Genomic DNA, 16963 nt, shown 5'->3' on the forward strand with positions numbered 1-16963 from the left:
CTTTTCGTTGTTGAGGAAACCTACTCCCAATCTACTCTGTCTACCTCATGCCTACTCCACTGTGACTGCCTTCTTGGAAAAACACAATGATTCTTTTATCTCCTGGTGAGTGCTCACATGCAGTATAATTTTATAGAAGAAGAAAAGGTTTGGACATAGATGAAGATGCACATCTAAAACTAATCTTCGTCTTATATAGATGTGCATGCCTGTATGTGTGTGCATACATGAGGCAACTTTTTGAATACAGAAATCATAGAATTAATTAGACGCCGATTGTTTCATTAATCCAAGAGCGCAGGGAAACGATGTTGGTGTAGACACCTGGGTATGGTGGGTAAAAACAACCGTACCCCCACGAAATGATACCGTACTGCGTGGAGTTCGCAACCAGAGGACCACCTTTGTCACCGTTGCAAGAGTCTTTGCCACCTTCAGGCTCACCAGCGCAGATCATGTTCTCCGTAATGAGGCCTTCGTAGGTGTCGTTGCACGAGGAGCGGTCGATGATAGTCGTGTTGACGGCGTGCAGCTGCTCTGGGTAGTCTGCCCCTGGTTGAAGGCTTCCCCAGCCACTCACCGTCACGGAAGTGCCTGCCTCGAGCTCCTCAGTCGCCAGAGGAATGGCCTGTGAAAACAGTGACGGTAACAACAGGGCAGTCTGCTGTGGGACGTAAACACTTAGAAAAAGAAACTAGACTGAAAGTGTAGATAGTATGAATCTTAAACTAATATCTGTTATTTAACATTTTAGATTTAATGGTTCTTAGGATTCTGGATACAAAACAATATGTCCAGATACGTTTTTGGATAAAGTAAGGCTTAGAATCCCAGGGCTGGGATTTTGTACCTCTGTATGAACATCGCTGACTGCGGTGTATGCAGTCTGTGGCTGGTTGGACTCATTGTTGGAATATTCGGTTGTGTATTGTTGGGCAGTTGGATGTGAACAATGCGTAGCGTTGTGCAGTTGGAGGTGAGCCGCCAGCAGTGATGGGTGTGGAGAGAGAGGTGCCAGAGTTTTGAGAAGTTAATATAAGCATACGATCTGGACGTGTGTCCGCCAGAAAAAGGAAATTTGTAAAGATGGATGTCATGTCATGATATAGGGTGTTACAAAAAGGTAATGCCAAACTTTCAGGAAACATTTCTCACACACAAATAAAGAAAAGATATTATGTGGACGTGTGTCCGGAAATGCTTAATTTCCATCTTAGAGCTCATTTTAGTTTCGTCAGTATGTACTGTACTTCCTCGATTCACCGCCATGATTTCAAACGGGATACTTTACCTGTGCTGCTAGAACATGTGCCTTTACAAGTACGACACAACATGTGGTTCATGCACGATGGAGCTCCTGCACATTTCAGTCGAAGTGTTCGTACACTTCTCAACAACAGATTCGATGACCGATGGATTGGTAGAGGCGGACCAATTCCATGGCCTCCACGCTCTCCTGACCTCAACCCTCTTGACTTTCATTTATGGGGGCATTTGAAAGCTCTTGTCTACGCAACGACGGTACCGAATGTAGAGACTCTTCGTGCTCGTATTGTGGACGGCTGTGATACAATACGCCATTCTCCAGGGCTGCATCAGCGCATCAGGGATTCCATGCGATGGAGGGTGCATGCATGTATCCTCGCTAACGGAGGACATTTTGAACATTTCCTGTAACAAAGTGTTTGAAGTCACGCTGGTACGTTCTTTTGCTGTGTGTTTCCATTCCATGATTAATGTGATTTGAAGAGAAGTAATAAAATGAGCTCTAACATGGAAAGTAAGCGTTTCCGGACACATGTCCACATAACATATTTTCTTTCTTTGTGTGTGAGGAATGTTTCCTGAAAGTTTGGCCGTACTTTTTTGTAACACCCTGACTTTCGAACACTCTTAAGGTAAATACATTGTTTGTTCTCTATCAAAGTGTTTCATCTGCTAACTATGCCTATCAGTCGTTAGTGCCTTCAGTAGTTGGAATCTTTTATTTAGCTGGCAGTATTGGCGCTCGCTGTATTGTAGTAGTTCGAGTAACGAAACTTTTTGTGAGGTAAGTGATACATGAAAGGTATAGGTTATTTTTAGTCAGGGCCATTCTTTTGTAGGGATTATTGAAAATCAGATTGCATTGCGCTAAAATATTGTGTGTCAGTTTAGTGATGATCAGAATAAGGAAAGAGAAAACTGTCTAAGTACGTTGAGTTTTACTCAGCTGTTTCTGTATCAAACAACGTAGAAGTTTTCCAGCATTGTCATTCATAATTTTTCAAAGGGGACGTTTCAACTGACCTCATAATGTCGCAAGCAGTATCGGTTATTTATTTTACTCGCATCTCGGGCCACAATGCCACAACGAATCCTATAAGTAACAACGAACTATGAATAGCCGCTGCGTCAAAGAGAGGAATCATAGTTGCAACAAAGATAAATGCCGAATAGCAGAGTTATAGCTGATGCAGTTAGTAATACTAGATTAATTTACACCTGCGTACCTACAGAATACGAGTAAATACGCAAGAGAGTAGAGCTTTTTTACAGAAGTAGTCGTACTTGAGCCGTACCGTGTCGATAGGTCGAGGTACGTCTTCCATGTGGCGTCTTTGCCTCTAGCGGAGGGCGTGCCGTTTTGACGTAAGTGGCCGGCGGCGCAAGATGGGCTCCTTGGGCATGACGTGAATTGATCCGTGTGACTTCTCTATCGGAGGACTGGATTTCGTCATTTCGCTAGGGGCCACGTGTCCGAAAAAATCGTCTCCGGAGGACACAAGGCGGCCAAAGCTATTCCTGTTGCGGAAGTCTGTGGCTGCGGCGCCTTGATTAAGGCGGAAGCGTGCTGTCTCACAATTATGGTGAGATGTTTAAAGCTTTCCCGGCGCACTGATTGTTCCATAAAAACAGGGGAGAACGGCCGGATATCGGTAACGTTCTGCCACGATATTTCGGCGCAGAGTCTTCTGGCCATCTTCAGGTGAATGCCACTGTAGTAGTACTGGAGAGTACGCGCTGAGCTCCGCAATTTAAAGCCTTCTGAGGTGACATTGCGCATGCGCTGCTCAGCGTGCGCGTTCATAACGGCTCCGCTGCGCCTCGCGCCCTCCACTGTGGAAGCCTGGCGTATCGGTATCTGGTCGATTTCCATCTTTATGCAGATAACTACGTCGACTACGAAGTTTCTATACTACTCTGCTTGGAATCCTGTTATAGAGAAACTTCGTAGTCGACGTAGTTATCTGCATAAAGATGGAAATCGACCTGATACCGATACGCCAGGCTTTCACAGTGCAGGGCGCGATGCGCAGCGCACGGAGCCGTTATGAACGCGCACGCTGAGCAGCGCATGCGCAGTGTCACCTCAGAAGGCTTTAAATAGCGGAGCTCAGCGCGTACTCGCCAGTACTACTACAGTGGCATTCACCTGAAGATGGCCAGAAGACTCTGCGCCGAAATATCGTGGCAGAACGTTACCGATATCCGGCAGTTCTCCCGTGTTTTTATGGAACAACTATGGTGAGGTTCCTTACTTCTGTTGAGTGAATTTGGGGACAGGGTTACGTACGCAAAACGTCCCTTTCTACTGTTTTTATCAGTGCGTCGCCATCTGCTCATGCACCTTACCCGCCTTCACTGCTATTACAACTCTAAAGGTATCGGCTCAATCTTGCTGCTTGCTTAAACTCCCGTCAAGCGAACGTTGAGTATGAGTTCAAGAGGCCTGCAGGTGTTTTTATATCAGCATCAGTTTGTGGTTTTCTTTAATTAAGTTATGTTGTATTTTTACCTTCTATATATGACAGCTTTGTGGATTTCGGCTTAAGTTACGTCATTTACTGCTGTGTGATTCTCTAATGCTTGTATATTTACTTGTTAATTCTGGGAGAAAAGGATTCATGAAATTTCTTGCTATTTAAGGTACTATCTACTAATGAAGTCGAAGATCGTTTGCCAACCTTGTGCATCCAATCAACTCTTGTTGATTTTCCGTCCGGCGTGGCGGTCCCTTGTTACCGTTACGCCATCGGACGTTGCTTTGAAACTGAACTGCCGTTGGCGGGCGAATCTTCTCATCTCCTTGCTGAGATTTTTGTGTGTTCAGTAATAATGCCCTGACTGTTCTTTTACTATTGATACTGGAGGGTTTGGTTTATGCCCCTTTATTGGTATGTGGGTGTTGAATTACACTCGTAGCCATATTGTGTTTAGTTCCATGACTCAGGGGTTAAAGATCATTTACGATTTGATTATTTGTTGAACTTAAAAGATTCATTTTTTTGACAGATGATACTAGCAGTTACTAGCGTCATGTGCGGAATAGTCTAGACTATCCGAAAAAAAGAGAGATTCTTGACGCAACATTGTACGTGTACTGTTTTTCTTTTTAATTTCATTTTTTTTAATGTGTGTGTGACTTTTTGGGGAACAGAATGTAAACTTTAAGGCCATTGTTTTGGTAAGTCTTCATTCCTTTGGTCAGCATTGTTGTGGTACATTGTGTGATACCAAGCAATACCATAAGGTGAATTGCAAAATTGTTTTTGACACACATTCTTCTTGCTGTATCAGTCATTTTGAAGCATAGACGCTGCATTAAATTTCTGCATCATTCTTCTGTCACATAAGGTTGCACTAAAAAGTTTGCTCTGCCCTAATAATTGCATGGTATCTCATTACAGGAATTGAAACATTTTAGTGTTATGTGATTAATTCTCAAGGAACTGTGAGAAATTTCTTTGCTTCTGTGATGCGAGTTTTTGGAGGTATTTGCTTCCATAACTGTGATCATTAAGTGCAAAGCTCATTTGTTATCTTTGAACATAAATATTTTCGTAACAATGTGGTACCGTGTGGCAGTGTATTTAAGTCTTACTTCAAAGCAAGGTAAACACTCCAGCACATTTATGAAATTCATATTGTTGTTCTTAATGTGTTATTTTAATTAATTCTTGGATTAAGAGTAACATCAGAACTACGGAGCTTAGCAAAAGCATAGCTGTAAATAGTGTTAACTATAACTTCCGTGAGGAAGTTGGTAGAACATTGAAACTTCACCCCAAGGGCCATTAGTTCAAACTCCAATGACGACAATTTTTTTACTGTATGATGCGTGAAAGTGTTATATGGAACAACATGTTTATGACATGTAAAATGGCTGTTTGGAGTTTACAGTAATAGTCTCTTGAAAGTGTGCTTTCGCTTCGTTTCTTTGAAAGTAGTAAACCTATAGAGTAAATTTGTAGTTTCCCAGAATATACAATCAGGAACGAAAAATTACGAAGCAACTGCATCACACGTGTGGGAGTAATGCTAATAGTAGTAGTAGTAGTAATAAAAATAATAACAACAAGAATAATCATAAAGCTAATAGTACTAATAATAAACAAAATAATGAGATCAAAAATAAGTACATAACAGTAATAATAATAATAATAACAATAATAATAATGGTAGAACTAATAGCAACAACAATAAACAAAATGATATCAATAATAAGTACATAAATACAAAAATGAATGCAGACAGGACCACACACACACACACACACACACACACACACACACACACACAGTGTCATTCATTCAGGAACAGTGGCTTCGAAGTAATGGTTGCATACGAAGAAATGTGTGAAGCAAATTACATATAACAGTTTCAAGCGTGGGGAGGTGTGGTATCAAGTCACAACATTGTGCATTGTCGCAATCCAGCTCACAAACCCCGCTCCAGAACACGGTGAAACAACGTCATGTTTTTCTGTTTTGTATTCAGTAGTGGCTGCGTTAGTTCTGAGATAGGTAGGGCAATGTGTTTACTTTCGTCAAAGTAAGTAAAGATTTACTAAGTGACTGTTCCGTATACTTTTGAAAACAGTTCTATGCTTTCATTTTTCCTGTCTTTTATTTTTTTCTGCTCATTTGTTAAATTCATTCGCTGTTTTACATGAAATTAATTTTTTTCCCTTTGCCGCGCCCAAGGTTGTGCCACTCAAGGCGGCTGCTTAGTCTTAAAAAACGGTAGAAACGGCCCTGTACCGAACATCCAATTTCAACATGTCTATGAGCATGGAGAGTATCACCAGAAAGTTAATTCTACTTGATACGTTAGAGGTTAAATATGCCTACAAACTGGTTTTACCTGTATCGCTAGCTACTCCGCAGGCAGAATTCACGCAACATCCAATTTAAGGAAACACGTCTTTCAATCAAAGATATGTCCAGCCATATTCTGAGATCATGTAGCGTCCATATGCACTGTAAATTCACAGAAACAAGTAACCAACAGAAGAGCAGGACAGAGGAAACTAAACGTAGCTCATCTACCAGGTGCCAGACGCCTCGCAGCCTTTCGTAATACGTGGGAAAATGTGTCAGAAGGTTCCACATGTACAATTCAGCTTTTCAATGGCGAATAAAGTGTGCTAAAGCAAAACAACAAAAAGCGTGAAAAAACAACAGCAGAATTAAAACAGACTTTTATTATAAGTGTATTAGACATTTGTTTGAATTAGGTTTAATAGTCATAGAAAATTACGTACAGATTAAATGAGTATCAGCCAAAATATTAATCTGAAAACACAACTGGATGTGTGTAAAATTAGAAAGCCACTACACAAAGATGAACAATAAGAAATGTCGAGGTTCAGCCTCTCGTGTCATGTAGTGTTCAAATCCGCATAACACTGGATACTTCTGATTAAACAGAACAAATTCACTTGTGCCTATGTGAAGTAGATATGGTTCCTAGGCAGAAAAAAACCTGCAGGTATTCTACACATTTCACCCAGGAAAATCACAGTAACGGCACTACTTAATGCAGATGAGGAACCATATACTAACACGTAAAATCAAAGAGTGAATCGGCTAAAGGGGCAGTCTGTGCAGTAAATTCTAATGAAGAGGGGAAAGAGTAAAGAAGACTACTCGCTGCACTTGATAATAACGCATGAGACCAAACGAAAAATCTACAAATAAAAATATGCCTGCTTTCTACGTATGACACTGAAATAGACAGGGTGAGCAACAATCAGCTTGGCTTTAGGTGTTAGTGTGTACATTTATTTATTATTTTTGTCTTACTGCAATTAATAGTTTCTCTTAAAATTATTGTGGAAAATTATGCTTTAGTTCAATGAAAAATAATTCAGAAGAAGAAGTGAAGAAGATTGTATTGGCAAGGAAGGGGACATAAGTTTCTATGAAGGACTAAGTTTCATTTAATACAAGTCCTATCAGAACAATTAATATAATTTTAACTACATGTGTGTATTTTATTATTTTTTGTCCTTAATCAGATAATACTATTCTTTTAAAACTTAAAAAACTAATGTTACTGTTCATTTCAAAAGAGATTCGTAAGAAGTTGATTTTATCGCCTATAATGGCAGACTACTTCTATGAGCAAATGTTTTATTTAATAGACCTCTTCTCAGAAAGAAGTAACGTTTAGTTTCTCAGGGGAAAAACAAGAGGAATGACATTCGAAGGAAGCAAGCATTTTAATTTCATTATCCGGATTAAGAGAGTATTACATCTTCCACGCTTGCGATTCCATCTGATTCCTGTACAAGCTGTAAATAACCTTTCAGTCCCTGTATTTTTTTACTCTGTCACCTACAGAATTCAAAGCGTGTATATCAGTCACCAATAGCACTGAAGGCATATCAATGAAGGCATTCATGGAGAGTGAAGTAGGGGCTGGAAATACTACTGAGGTGACAAAAATCATGGGACAGCGATATGCACATATACATTTGGTACATGCACATCTGTGTATCACGTACACAAACTATAAGAGGGCAGTGAATTGGTGGAGATGTCATTTCTACTCACGTGATTCATGTAAAAGAGGTTCCATTATGATTATGACTGTACGCCGGGAATTAACACATTTCGAAAGCTAAATGATAGTCGGAGCTAGACGCACGGGGAACACGTTCGGGAATTCAGTATTCCGAGATCTGAAGTGTCAATAGTGCGCCGAGAATGCCACATTTCAGGCATTACCTCTCATCACGGACAATCCAGTCGCCAACGGCCTTCACTTAACGACTGAGATCAGGTGCATTTGCGTAGAGGTATTAGTGATAACAGACAAGCAACACTATGTGATACAACCGCAGACTCAATGTGGGACGTGCGACGAACGTGTCCGTCAGAAAAGTGTGCAGAAATATGGTTTTAATGGGCTATGGCAGCAGACGACAGAGACGAGTGTCGTTTCTAACAGCACGGTACTGCCTGCAGGAACTCTCCTGGTCTCGTGACCACATCAGTTGGACCCTAGACGACTGGAAAAGCGTGTCCTCGTCAGATGAGTCCCGATTTAACTTGCTACGAACTGACGGTAGGGGTTGAGTGTGACGCACATCCTAAGAAGCCATGGACCGAAGTTTTGAACAAGGCGCTGTGCAAGTTGGTGGCGGCTCCAGAAAGGTGTGAGCTATGTTTCTATGGAATGTACTGAGTGCTCTGGTCCATCTGAGCGGATCATTGACTGTAAATGGTTATTTTCGTCTACTTGGAGACCATGTGTAACCATTCATAGACATAATATTCCCAAAAAACCATGTAATTTTTACGGATGTCAGTACGCCATGTCACCAAGCTACAGCTGCTCACAACTGATTTGAAGAACATTCTGGACAATTCGAGCAGTTGGGTTGACCATCCAAATCGCCCGACGCGAATCCCATCGAACATTTATGGGACATAATCGAGAGGTTGGTCAGTTCTTGCACAAAATCCTGCAGTGGCAACACATTCGCAATCACTGGACAGCTATAGAGGCAGCATGGCTCAGTATTTCTGTTAAGGACTTCCAACGACCTGCTGAGTCCATACCACATCGAGTTGCACCACTACGCTGGGCAAAGGAGGCCCAACACAATGTTAAGATGTATCTCATGCTTTTTGTCAGCTCATTGTATAGTATACTTGTTACAGACTTTCATGAATCATAGAGAATAGTAAAATGTATCTGTCTGAGGTAAGGTATCCTGATCTGGAAACAACTATGTCGAAAACTGTAGGCGAAAATCGTTCTGATACTGTTGCTATTAAGCTGGAGATTTTAGAGCCCATACTTACTTGCAGTACATTTTTTCTTGTTTTGTTCCGTGCTACCACCTCTAAAAGTTGCCTAACCAACAATCATTGCAAGAACAATACAGCTATTTTTATCCCAATCTCAAGGTATCAGAACGTTTCCGCATATAACTTTCGACACTCTCCCTAACTCACATTGATGCATTACTCCACTGCACCATCCTTGAAAGTTCTAACATTATCATGGAATCAATCTGCGTTAAGAAAAGTCTGTAGAACATTTGCCCCTCGCAAGGCAACAGTTCCGAGACTGGAAATCATTGTGGAACCATAATCTGATAAGACTGAACTTTAAATATTGCTGGACAGAATACCTGAACGTTGTCATCAAACGAGATGGAACCTGAGATCTCGAAGAAACCAATGTCTCTGTCTGTTGTAACATAATCGAAATCCTCGTGCCAAAACATATCGGAAGCGGTGTACGTGGCGCCGCCACTCTCGCGAGTTGACGTACCCACCCGCAGCACGTAATAGATTGGTTCGGCGCCAGAAATGCACCACGCAGTCGTCATGACGTATCTGGGGCTGACGATGGAGCCGCCGCAGTAGTGCGCCTCCACGTACTCAACGGAGACCTGCCATGGGACCTGCGAGATGTCCACCGGCTCACCCCCCAGCACGCGGCTGACGCGCCCCAGCGTGGGCGCCACGCTGCAGGCTGCGGTCAGCAGGCACAAGGCGAGGGCCCGAATCATCTCTCAGGACAGCCACGCAGCACTGCCACTAGCGTTCAGCACTTGCCGTATCAGTTATCGGCACCTCTCCAGATTTATCAAATACTTTGAATCAAAACAGAATTATTACCAGTTATGCCGACCTCACTTAACAGCTCTAGCTGTTATCAAAAACAGAATATCAGTGTGCTAGAAATGTAGGTAATTATACTGCATGCAACAAATTAGCGAAAAATTTACTCGTAAATTTCCACTAATGAATATAGGCTGTGCACGTTTCCTGTGCAATGAATTCTCCATCAGCTTGTCCCTTGTTTGGAAGAGAGTTAAATGAGTAAATAAATCAGTTGCCGTGTTTCAACCATTCTACTCTATCAGAAATAATTACCATTATGGAGCAACGTGTCTGCATGGTGAAAGATTTACCCAAATATCAACCCGAATTATCGACGAAATCTCAACAATATTTTCACAAAGATTAACATATTGTGGTGTCCCAACATACCTTCCCAGGGGACACCGCCTTATCGAAGGTACCTTCAGTGCTGGGCCGGAGGGTTTGCGTGCTCCGATGAAGTCAAGAGCTGTGTCGGCGGTAGCGTAGCTACTGCCAGGGTCACCCAAGCCGGAGTGGTCTTGACAAAGGAGCCAGGCAAAGTATGTCCCACAACATAGGACAGGAAGAGCTCTATAGACGTACTGAAGCCAGCTTCCCTAAAGGAGTAAGCCTCATACAAATCATGTTCCTCCAAGATGGGGGACCGGCCGGAGTGGCCGAGCGGTTCTAGGCGCTTCAGCCTGGAACCGCGCTGCTGCTACGGTCGCAGGTTCGAATCCTGCCTCGGGCATGGATGTGTGTGATGTCCTTAGGTTAGTTAGGTTTTAATAGTTCTAAGTTCTAGGGGACTGATGACCTCAGATGTTAAGTCGCATATTGCTCAGAGCCATTTGAACCATTATTACTTATTTTACAAGACGTGATTCTATCGACAGGCTCATACATCTATGAATAGACTAGGTATGGATAGCAAGTTCAGTATATAGAGCAGTTTCGTCTGACTACAGTGCAGTACTGAAGTCAATTATAAAGATGATCCAGTTTGGCTCCGCATCAGTTTGGTAAACGGATGTTTCCGATAATACAGACCATGTCAGACTCTAACATCCGTTTTTACATCATCACAAAACTTGTTTTCGAGCAGTTATTTTCGAACGATCATTGAACATATCGTTTAAGTTCCTCATGAACAAGACCAGTAGTAGTTATACAGGAGTAAATACGAATTAATTAACCCTTTATTCTATTTACTCTTTTTGTTAACTTGTAAGATCTAATGTACGGTAAAAAAGTTTTGTGGCTGAACAAACATCTGCAGTTGCTACTAATATTACTAGAGCTACGCTATCTACATCTACATAGATACTCTGCAAATCACACTTAAGTTCCTGGCAGAGGGTTCATCAAACCACTTTCATAATAGTACTCTGTTATTACAATCTCGAACTGCACGCGAAAGAAACGAACACCTATATCTTTCCGTGCCAGCTCTAATTTCCCTTGCTTTATTACGATGATCGTTTCTCCCCATGTAGGTCGGTGTCAACAAAATATTCTCGCATTCGGGGGAGAAAGATTTTGATTGAAATTTAATGAGGAGACTCTGTCGCAATAAACGTTTTAATTATGTCCGCCTCAAATCCTGTATCATGTCGGTGACACTCTCTGATCTATTTGGCGATAATACAAAACGTGTTGCTATTATTTGAACTTTCTCGATGTACTCCATCAATCCTATCTGATAAGAGTACTTTACCGAGCAGCAGTACTCTAAAACAGGACGGACAAACATAATGCAGGCAGTCTCTTCAGTAGATCTGCTATATTTTCTAAGTGCTTTACCAATGAAACGCAGTCTTTGGTTTGCCTTCCACACAACATTTTCTATGTATTCTTTCCAATTTAAGCTATTTGTAATTGTAATTCCTAGCCATTTAGTTGAATTTATGGCTTTATAGCTTTGACTAATTCATCCTGTAACCGAAGTTGGACGGATTCCTTTTAGCACTCGTGTGGATGACCGCACACTTTCAATTATTTAGGGTCAATTGCAAATTTTCGCGCTATAAAGACGTCTTACCTAAGCGATAAATGACTGCTTCATCTGCAGATAACCTAAGACGGCTGTTCAGATTGTCTGTAAATCGTTCATATAGATAGGGAACAGCAGAGGGCATAACACTGCCTCGGGGAACACCAGAAATCGACTTTTGTTTTACTGGATAACTTTCCGTCAATTACAACGAACTCTGGCGTCTGTGACAGGAAATCACGAATCCAGTCACATTACTGAGACAGTATGCCAGGAGCACGAAATTTTACTGTACGCCGCTAGTGTGGGACAATGTCAAAAATCTGGACATATTGAATCAATCTGAAATCTCTTGTGAACAGCACTCAACACTTCGTGTGAGTAAAGAGCTAGTTGTGTTTCACAAGAAAGATGTTTTCTAAATTCGTGTTGACTGTGTGTCAATAGACCGCTCTCTTTGAGGTAATTCATAATGTTCGAACACAATATTTGTTCCAGAATCCTGCTGCATATCGACGTTAAAGATATGGGCCTGTAATTTAGTGGATTACTCGAACTACCTTTCGTGAACATTGGCATGATTTGTGTAACTTTGCAATCTTTGGGTACGGTTCTTTCGTCGAGTGACCGGTTGTATAGGATAGTTAAGTTGGACCTAGTGTATCAGCATACTCTGTTCAAAAGTAACGGGATGCCTATAAATGGACATCAATGTGGAGTGAGTCCTTGCATAGCCTTTACGAAGGCTTGAAAATCTGCTGAGAGCAATGGCAGTCCATTCTTCCTCAAGAGTTCTAAATAGAGAAGGTACTGCAATTGGACAGTGGAATCTGGAGCGAAGTCAAAGTTCTAATGGACCTCAGAGGTGTTCCGTAGGGCTCTGTAGCACAGGAACTTACGGAAATGGAAAGTCCCAGGGGAATGTGTTGCCGTAATTTCTGAAGCAAATGTATTCAGGTTATTGACAAGTACAGTACAACAATCCAGAACGCATGCAGAAAAGGCAGCACTCAAAGAACTCAGCGATCAGAAGAACAAAATATGACTTACGAAGTAATAAACATAAGGCAGTTTAATGAACTTTCCCCAACAGAACCAAACAACGCTACATAAAAAAAGGTATCACAAATTAATATAAGCAGTAGAACCAAAAATGTCTGATACTTGAGAGATACCATCAGACTTTCGCAAAAAGTCATCCATACAATTCCGAAGATAGCAATAGTCGACAAGTGCGAGAATTACCGCACTATCAGCTTGACAGCAAATACATCCACGTTGATGACAAGTGTAATATAAAGAAGAATGAAAGAGAAAATAAAGGAACTGTTAGATGACGATCAGTTTGGGTACCAGAGAGGCAGTTCTCACACTGCGGTTCGTAATTGAATCAAGACTGAAGAAAAATCAAGGCTGAAGAAAAATCAAGACACGTTCATAAGATTTGTCAACTAGTAAAAAATGTCACACAATGAAGAATGGGGCAGTCCGTTTCGAAATTCTGAGAAAAATAGGTAGAACCTACAGAGAAATAGGAGTAATATACAATATCTACAAGAACCAAGAGAGCACAATAAGACCGAATGACCAAGAACGGAGAGTTCGGATTAAAAAGGATGTAATCTTTCGCCTCTCTTGTTTATTCCATACATTGAAGAAGCAAAGACAGAAATAATGGAAGGGTTCACGACTGTGGTTAATATTCGAGGTGAAAAGATATCAATGATAACATTCGCTGATGACGTTGCCATCCTCAATGAAAGGGAAGAAGAATTACAGGATCCGTAGAATGGAATAAACAGTCTAAGGAGTGTAGTATATGGAATGATGGTAAGTCTAAGATAGAAGAAACTAATTAGAATCAGAAGAAATGAAAACAGCGAGAAACTTTATATCTGAATAGGGAAGTAGATAAAGTAATTCTGCTACCTAGGTAGAAAAATAACTCGTGATGGATGGAGCAAGGAGCATATAAAAAGCAGACCAGAACTGGCAAAAGAGGCATTCCTGACCAAGAGAAGTCTACCAGTACCATACAGAAGCGTTCGTTCGAGGAAGAAATTTCTGAGAATGCACATATGAAGTACTGCATTCATTGTGTGGTAGTGAAACATGGACTATGGAAAAATCGGAACAGAGGAGAATCGAAGCATATGAGATGTGGTGTGCATAATGTTGGAAATTAGGTGGACTGGAAAGGTAAGGGATGAGGAGGTATCCTGTAGAATAATCGAGGAAAGGAATATATGAAAAAAAATCTGACAATAAGAAGGAAAGGACGATAAGACGTCTGTTAAGACATCAGGGGACAACATCCATCGTACTAGAGAGAGCTGTACAGGTTAAAAGCTATAGAGGAAGACCAACATCGGAATACATCCAACAAATAATTTAGGAATTATGTTTCAATTATTACTCTGAGATGAGAAGGTTGGAACAGGAGAGGAATCCGTGATTGGTCACATCAGACTACTCAGAAGAGTGATGGCTGGGAAAAAAGGCTATATCTTATACAGAGTTCATTCATAATACACAAGAGGGTACGAATTACGATACACAAATAACACACATTGGAAGAATAACTTAAGTCGGCACCTTACTCAACACTAAAGAGACAAAACTAGATAAACAAAATTCACAATGAAGCCCACCATCAATACACTCCGCATCATACACAATACTGGAACGGTAAAACAATAAAATACAAAAAAATAACGATTCATTTATGACTAGGAACACTTCCTTCAGCCAGTAAACATTCAGTCGAATACACTAGATCCAACAGCGGCCACGTAGAATATCAGTGCGTAGTAGGAATGTAATTAGGCCAGTCCTCACTGGTTTGCACCACAGCCAGCACATATCACAGAAAACACACACTCATCTAAACCTGCCAGAATGTAAATCTAAATAAAATGGCCGTGCTCCGACATTGTAATAGGACGGGAACATGCAACTGGCGCTATGCTACAATACATAGACAAACAGAGAGCAACCAGTACTTCAAGCTAAGCTCCATTCCTTGGATCCTCGAAGCTCAACACCGGTCTCTGCTCCAGCCGGAAGGATGCCCCAAATTTGACAGCAAATACCTACTCGTCTGCGAGTAAACCTTGCGACTTCGTCACAGTATTTCTGCTCCGTCTCACCAACGCGCGGTTCCTACCCCCACGCTGTTAGTAGCGCTCCGCCCACGGGCGATTCCCAATTGCTTCCGCTTCCTATTTTTATAGCGGCTGTGTGTCGCAGATCCGAGCACTAGCGATGCTCCGCTCGCGACCTGTCGCATGTTGCGCCGCCAAATGAATTTGAACGCGGACTGCCAGTGCCGCAATTCATGGCACAATTGAGGTCAGGACTAAGGGCACATCAGTCTATTGCAGAAAAGTTATTATGCACAACATATAACCTCACAGATGATCGTTTATGACAGGGTAAACTGTCATGCTGATACACACACCCATCGAGTGATAGTAAAATGTACGCATTACACAAAATACGTTCATATCCTTTAGCATTTACCATTTTCTTAACCATAATGAGAGGCTCACACCTAACCCCACCTCCTCTACACTTCATTGTTGGCAGTACACACGATGGCAGCTTATATTCTCCAGGCCCTGGGAAACCCATACCGTTCCACCGAATTGTGGCAGGATATGAAGTGAAATGATGTACAGCATTGATGGGTGGGAGTCGTACCTCATTCTTTTAATTCCTTACGCTCCATTGCGCTATATGAACTGTTGGCAACAGTTTCATAATCACGAGTGATTCCGTCCGCTGATTTCATGCGAATTTTTACAACTAAGTTTCCAGTGCTCGACGGTCCCTGTCCAACACTGCGTGAGATCTTCCTGTCGTGGTTTAACTACAGTTGCTCCCCCTCAATTACACTTCACACCTGCATCACCCAAAATCGACCCTTGCAGCTTTAGAAATGTCGAAATGTCATTAAAGAATTCATTACTCAATTGACATCCAATGAATAGTCCACTCCTGAGTGAGCCATCTCCTGTTACACCTTCTGACAACACAATAGTAAGAAAACAGTGACTATTCTTCGATCAAAGTGTGTAATTGACAACATCGAAAAGTCATGCGATTTCTCACCCTCCCATACCTCCAACCTCTGACAAAGGTCAACCTTCCTGTGCATAAAATGGCAGGAAATCTAAATTTTGGCGGGAAATTAAAATTGCTGGGAAATTAAAAATACACTTTTCGGGTTTGCCACCGGATCGTAGTGTGTAAATCGAAAAATATTTCGTCGATGCAACTGCTCGACGTCTTCAGGTGGTGGTAGTTAGTTGCAGCTGTCACTGCTGCAGTCGCACTTTGCACCAATGACAGCAGCAACTACCACCACCTGAAGATGTCGAGCAGCTACATCGATGAAATATTGTGCGATGTACACAATACGTTCCGGCGGAAAACCTGGGAAGTGTATTTTTGCAACAGATCCGTTGGGAAAGCCTAAAAAGACACTGCCGGGAAATTCAAACTGTAGCACAATTGTGCAAGTATGTTTCCTGTGAAAGCAGGATGCGGTCGTAAGTACAAGCTGAGGGGGAATTCAAAATGGTGCATTCTCATGCTTTCTAACCTGAACCACTGGAACAACAGAGTCAAAATTCGGATTAGATATCTTAGGCTATTTATACGGGTTTAAAAATCTGGCGAACTGCTCCAGACCTGGAATACTGTTTCTAGATCTATGACGTCACAGTACAGCTCAGATCTGTTGTTTAATTTACAACAGTTTAGAAATCTGGCATACTGGCCCAGGCTTGAGACACTGCTGTAGCTCTACTATGACGTCATAATCCAAGATGGAGGTCGAACGTGGCGACCAGGGCATACTGTGACAAGCTCTATATCGTCAGAGCCAGAGGTCTAAAATACTGACCCTGATTATGACGTCAGAATCTGCTGGCTCTATGACGTTAGAGGCAAAGGATGTTTGTGCAGGTCCAGGCCTGTCTGTTGGACTAGTTAACATGTTTATCCAAGATAATATTCACTTAGAGGTTTATGGTCATTCTACGCTGCTATGTTTGGATCTTCCCACTTGTGTCTTTACGTAAACAAATGTTAGAAG

The 16963-nt window shown here is 41.7% G+C and overlaps 1 protein-coding gene across 1 annotated transcript; it reads right to left on the reverse strand.

Moving 5' to 3' along the window:
- Positions 1–265: 265 nt before the first annotated feature.
- Positions 266–9793, reverse strand: LOC124788936 (trypsin-1-like). Its single transcript, XM_047256223.1, has 2 exons — positions 9410–9793; positions 266–628 (listed from the first exon to the last, which is right to left on the reverse strand). The coding sequence occupies exons 1-2, from the start codon at positions 9791–9793 to the stop codon at positions 266–268; spliced, it is 747 nt and encodes a 248-aa protein (XP_047112179.1).
- Positions 9794–16963: the final 7170 nt, after the last annotated feature.

This window comes from Schistocerca piceifrons, chromosome 3, assembly GCF_021461385.2.
Source record: "Schistocerca piceifrons isolate TAMUIC-IGC-003096 chromosome 3, iqSchPice1.1, whole genome shotgun sequence".
NCBI lineage: Eukaryota > Metazoa > Arthropoda > Insecta > Orthoptera > Acrididae > Schistocerca > Schistocerca piceifrons.

Bases quoted from the DNA above. Each gene is read 5' to 3' on its own strand.
- LOC124788936 (XM_047256223.1), bottom strand. From the start codon at position 9,793: ATGATTCGGGCCCTCGCCTTGTGCCTGCTGACCGCAGCCTGCAGCGTG. The intron at 629-9,409 runs GTATTCTGTCCA...CTGTTTTCACAG, and splicing joins CGTTTGATGACAACGTTCAG to GCCATTCCTCTGGCGACTGA.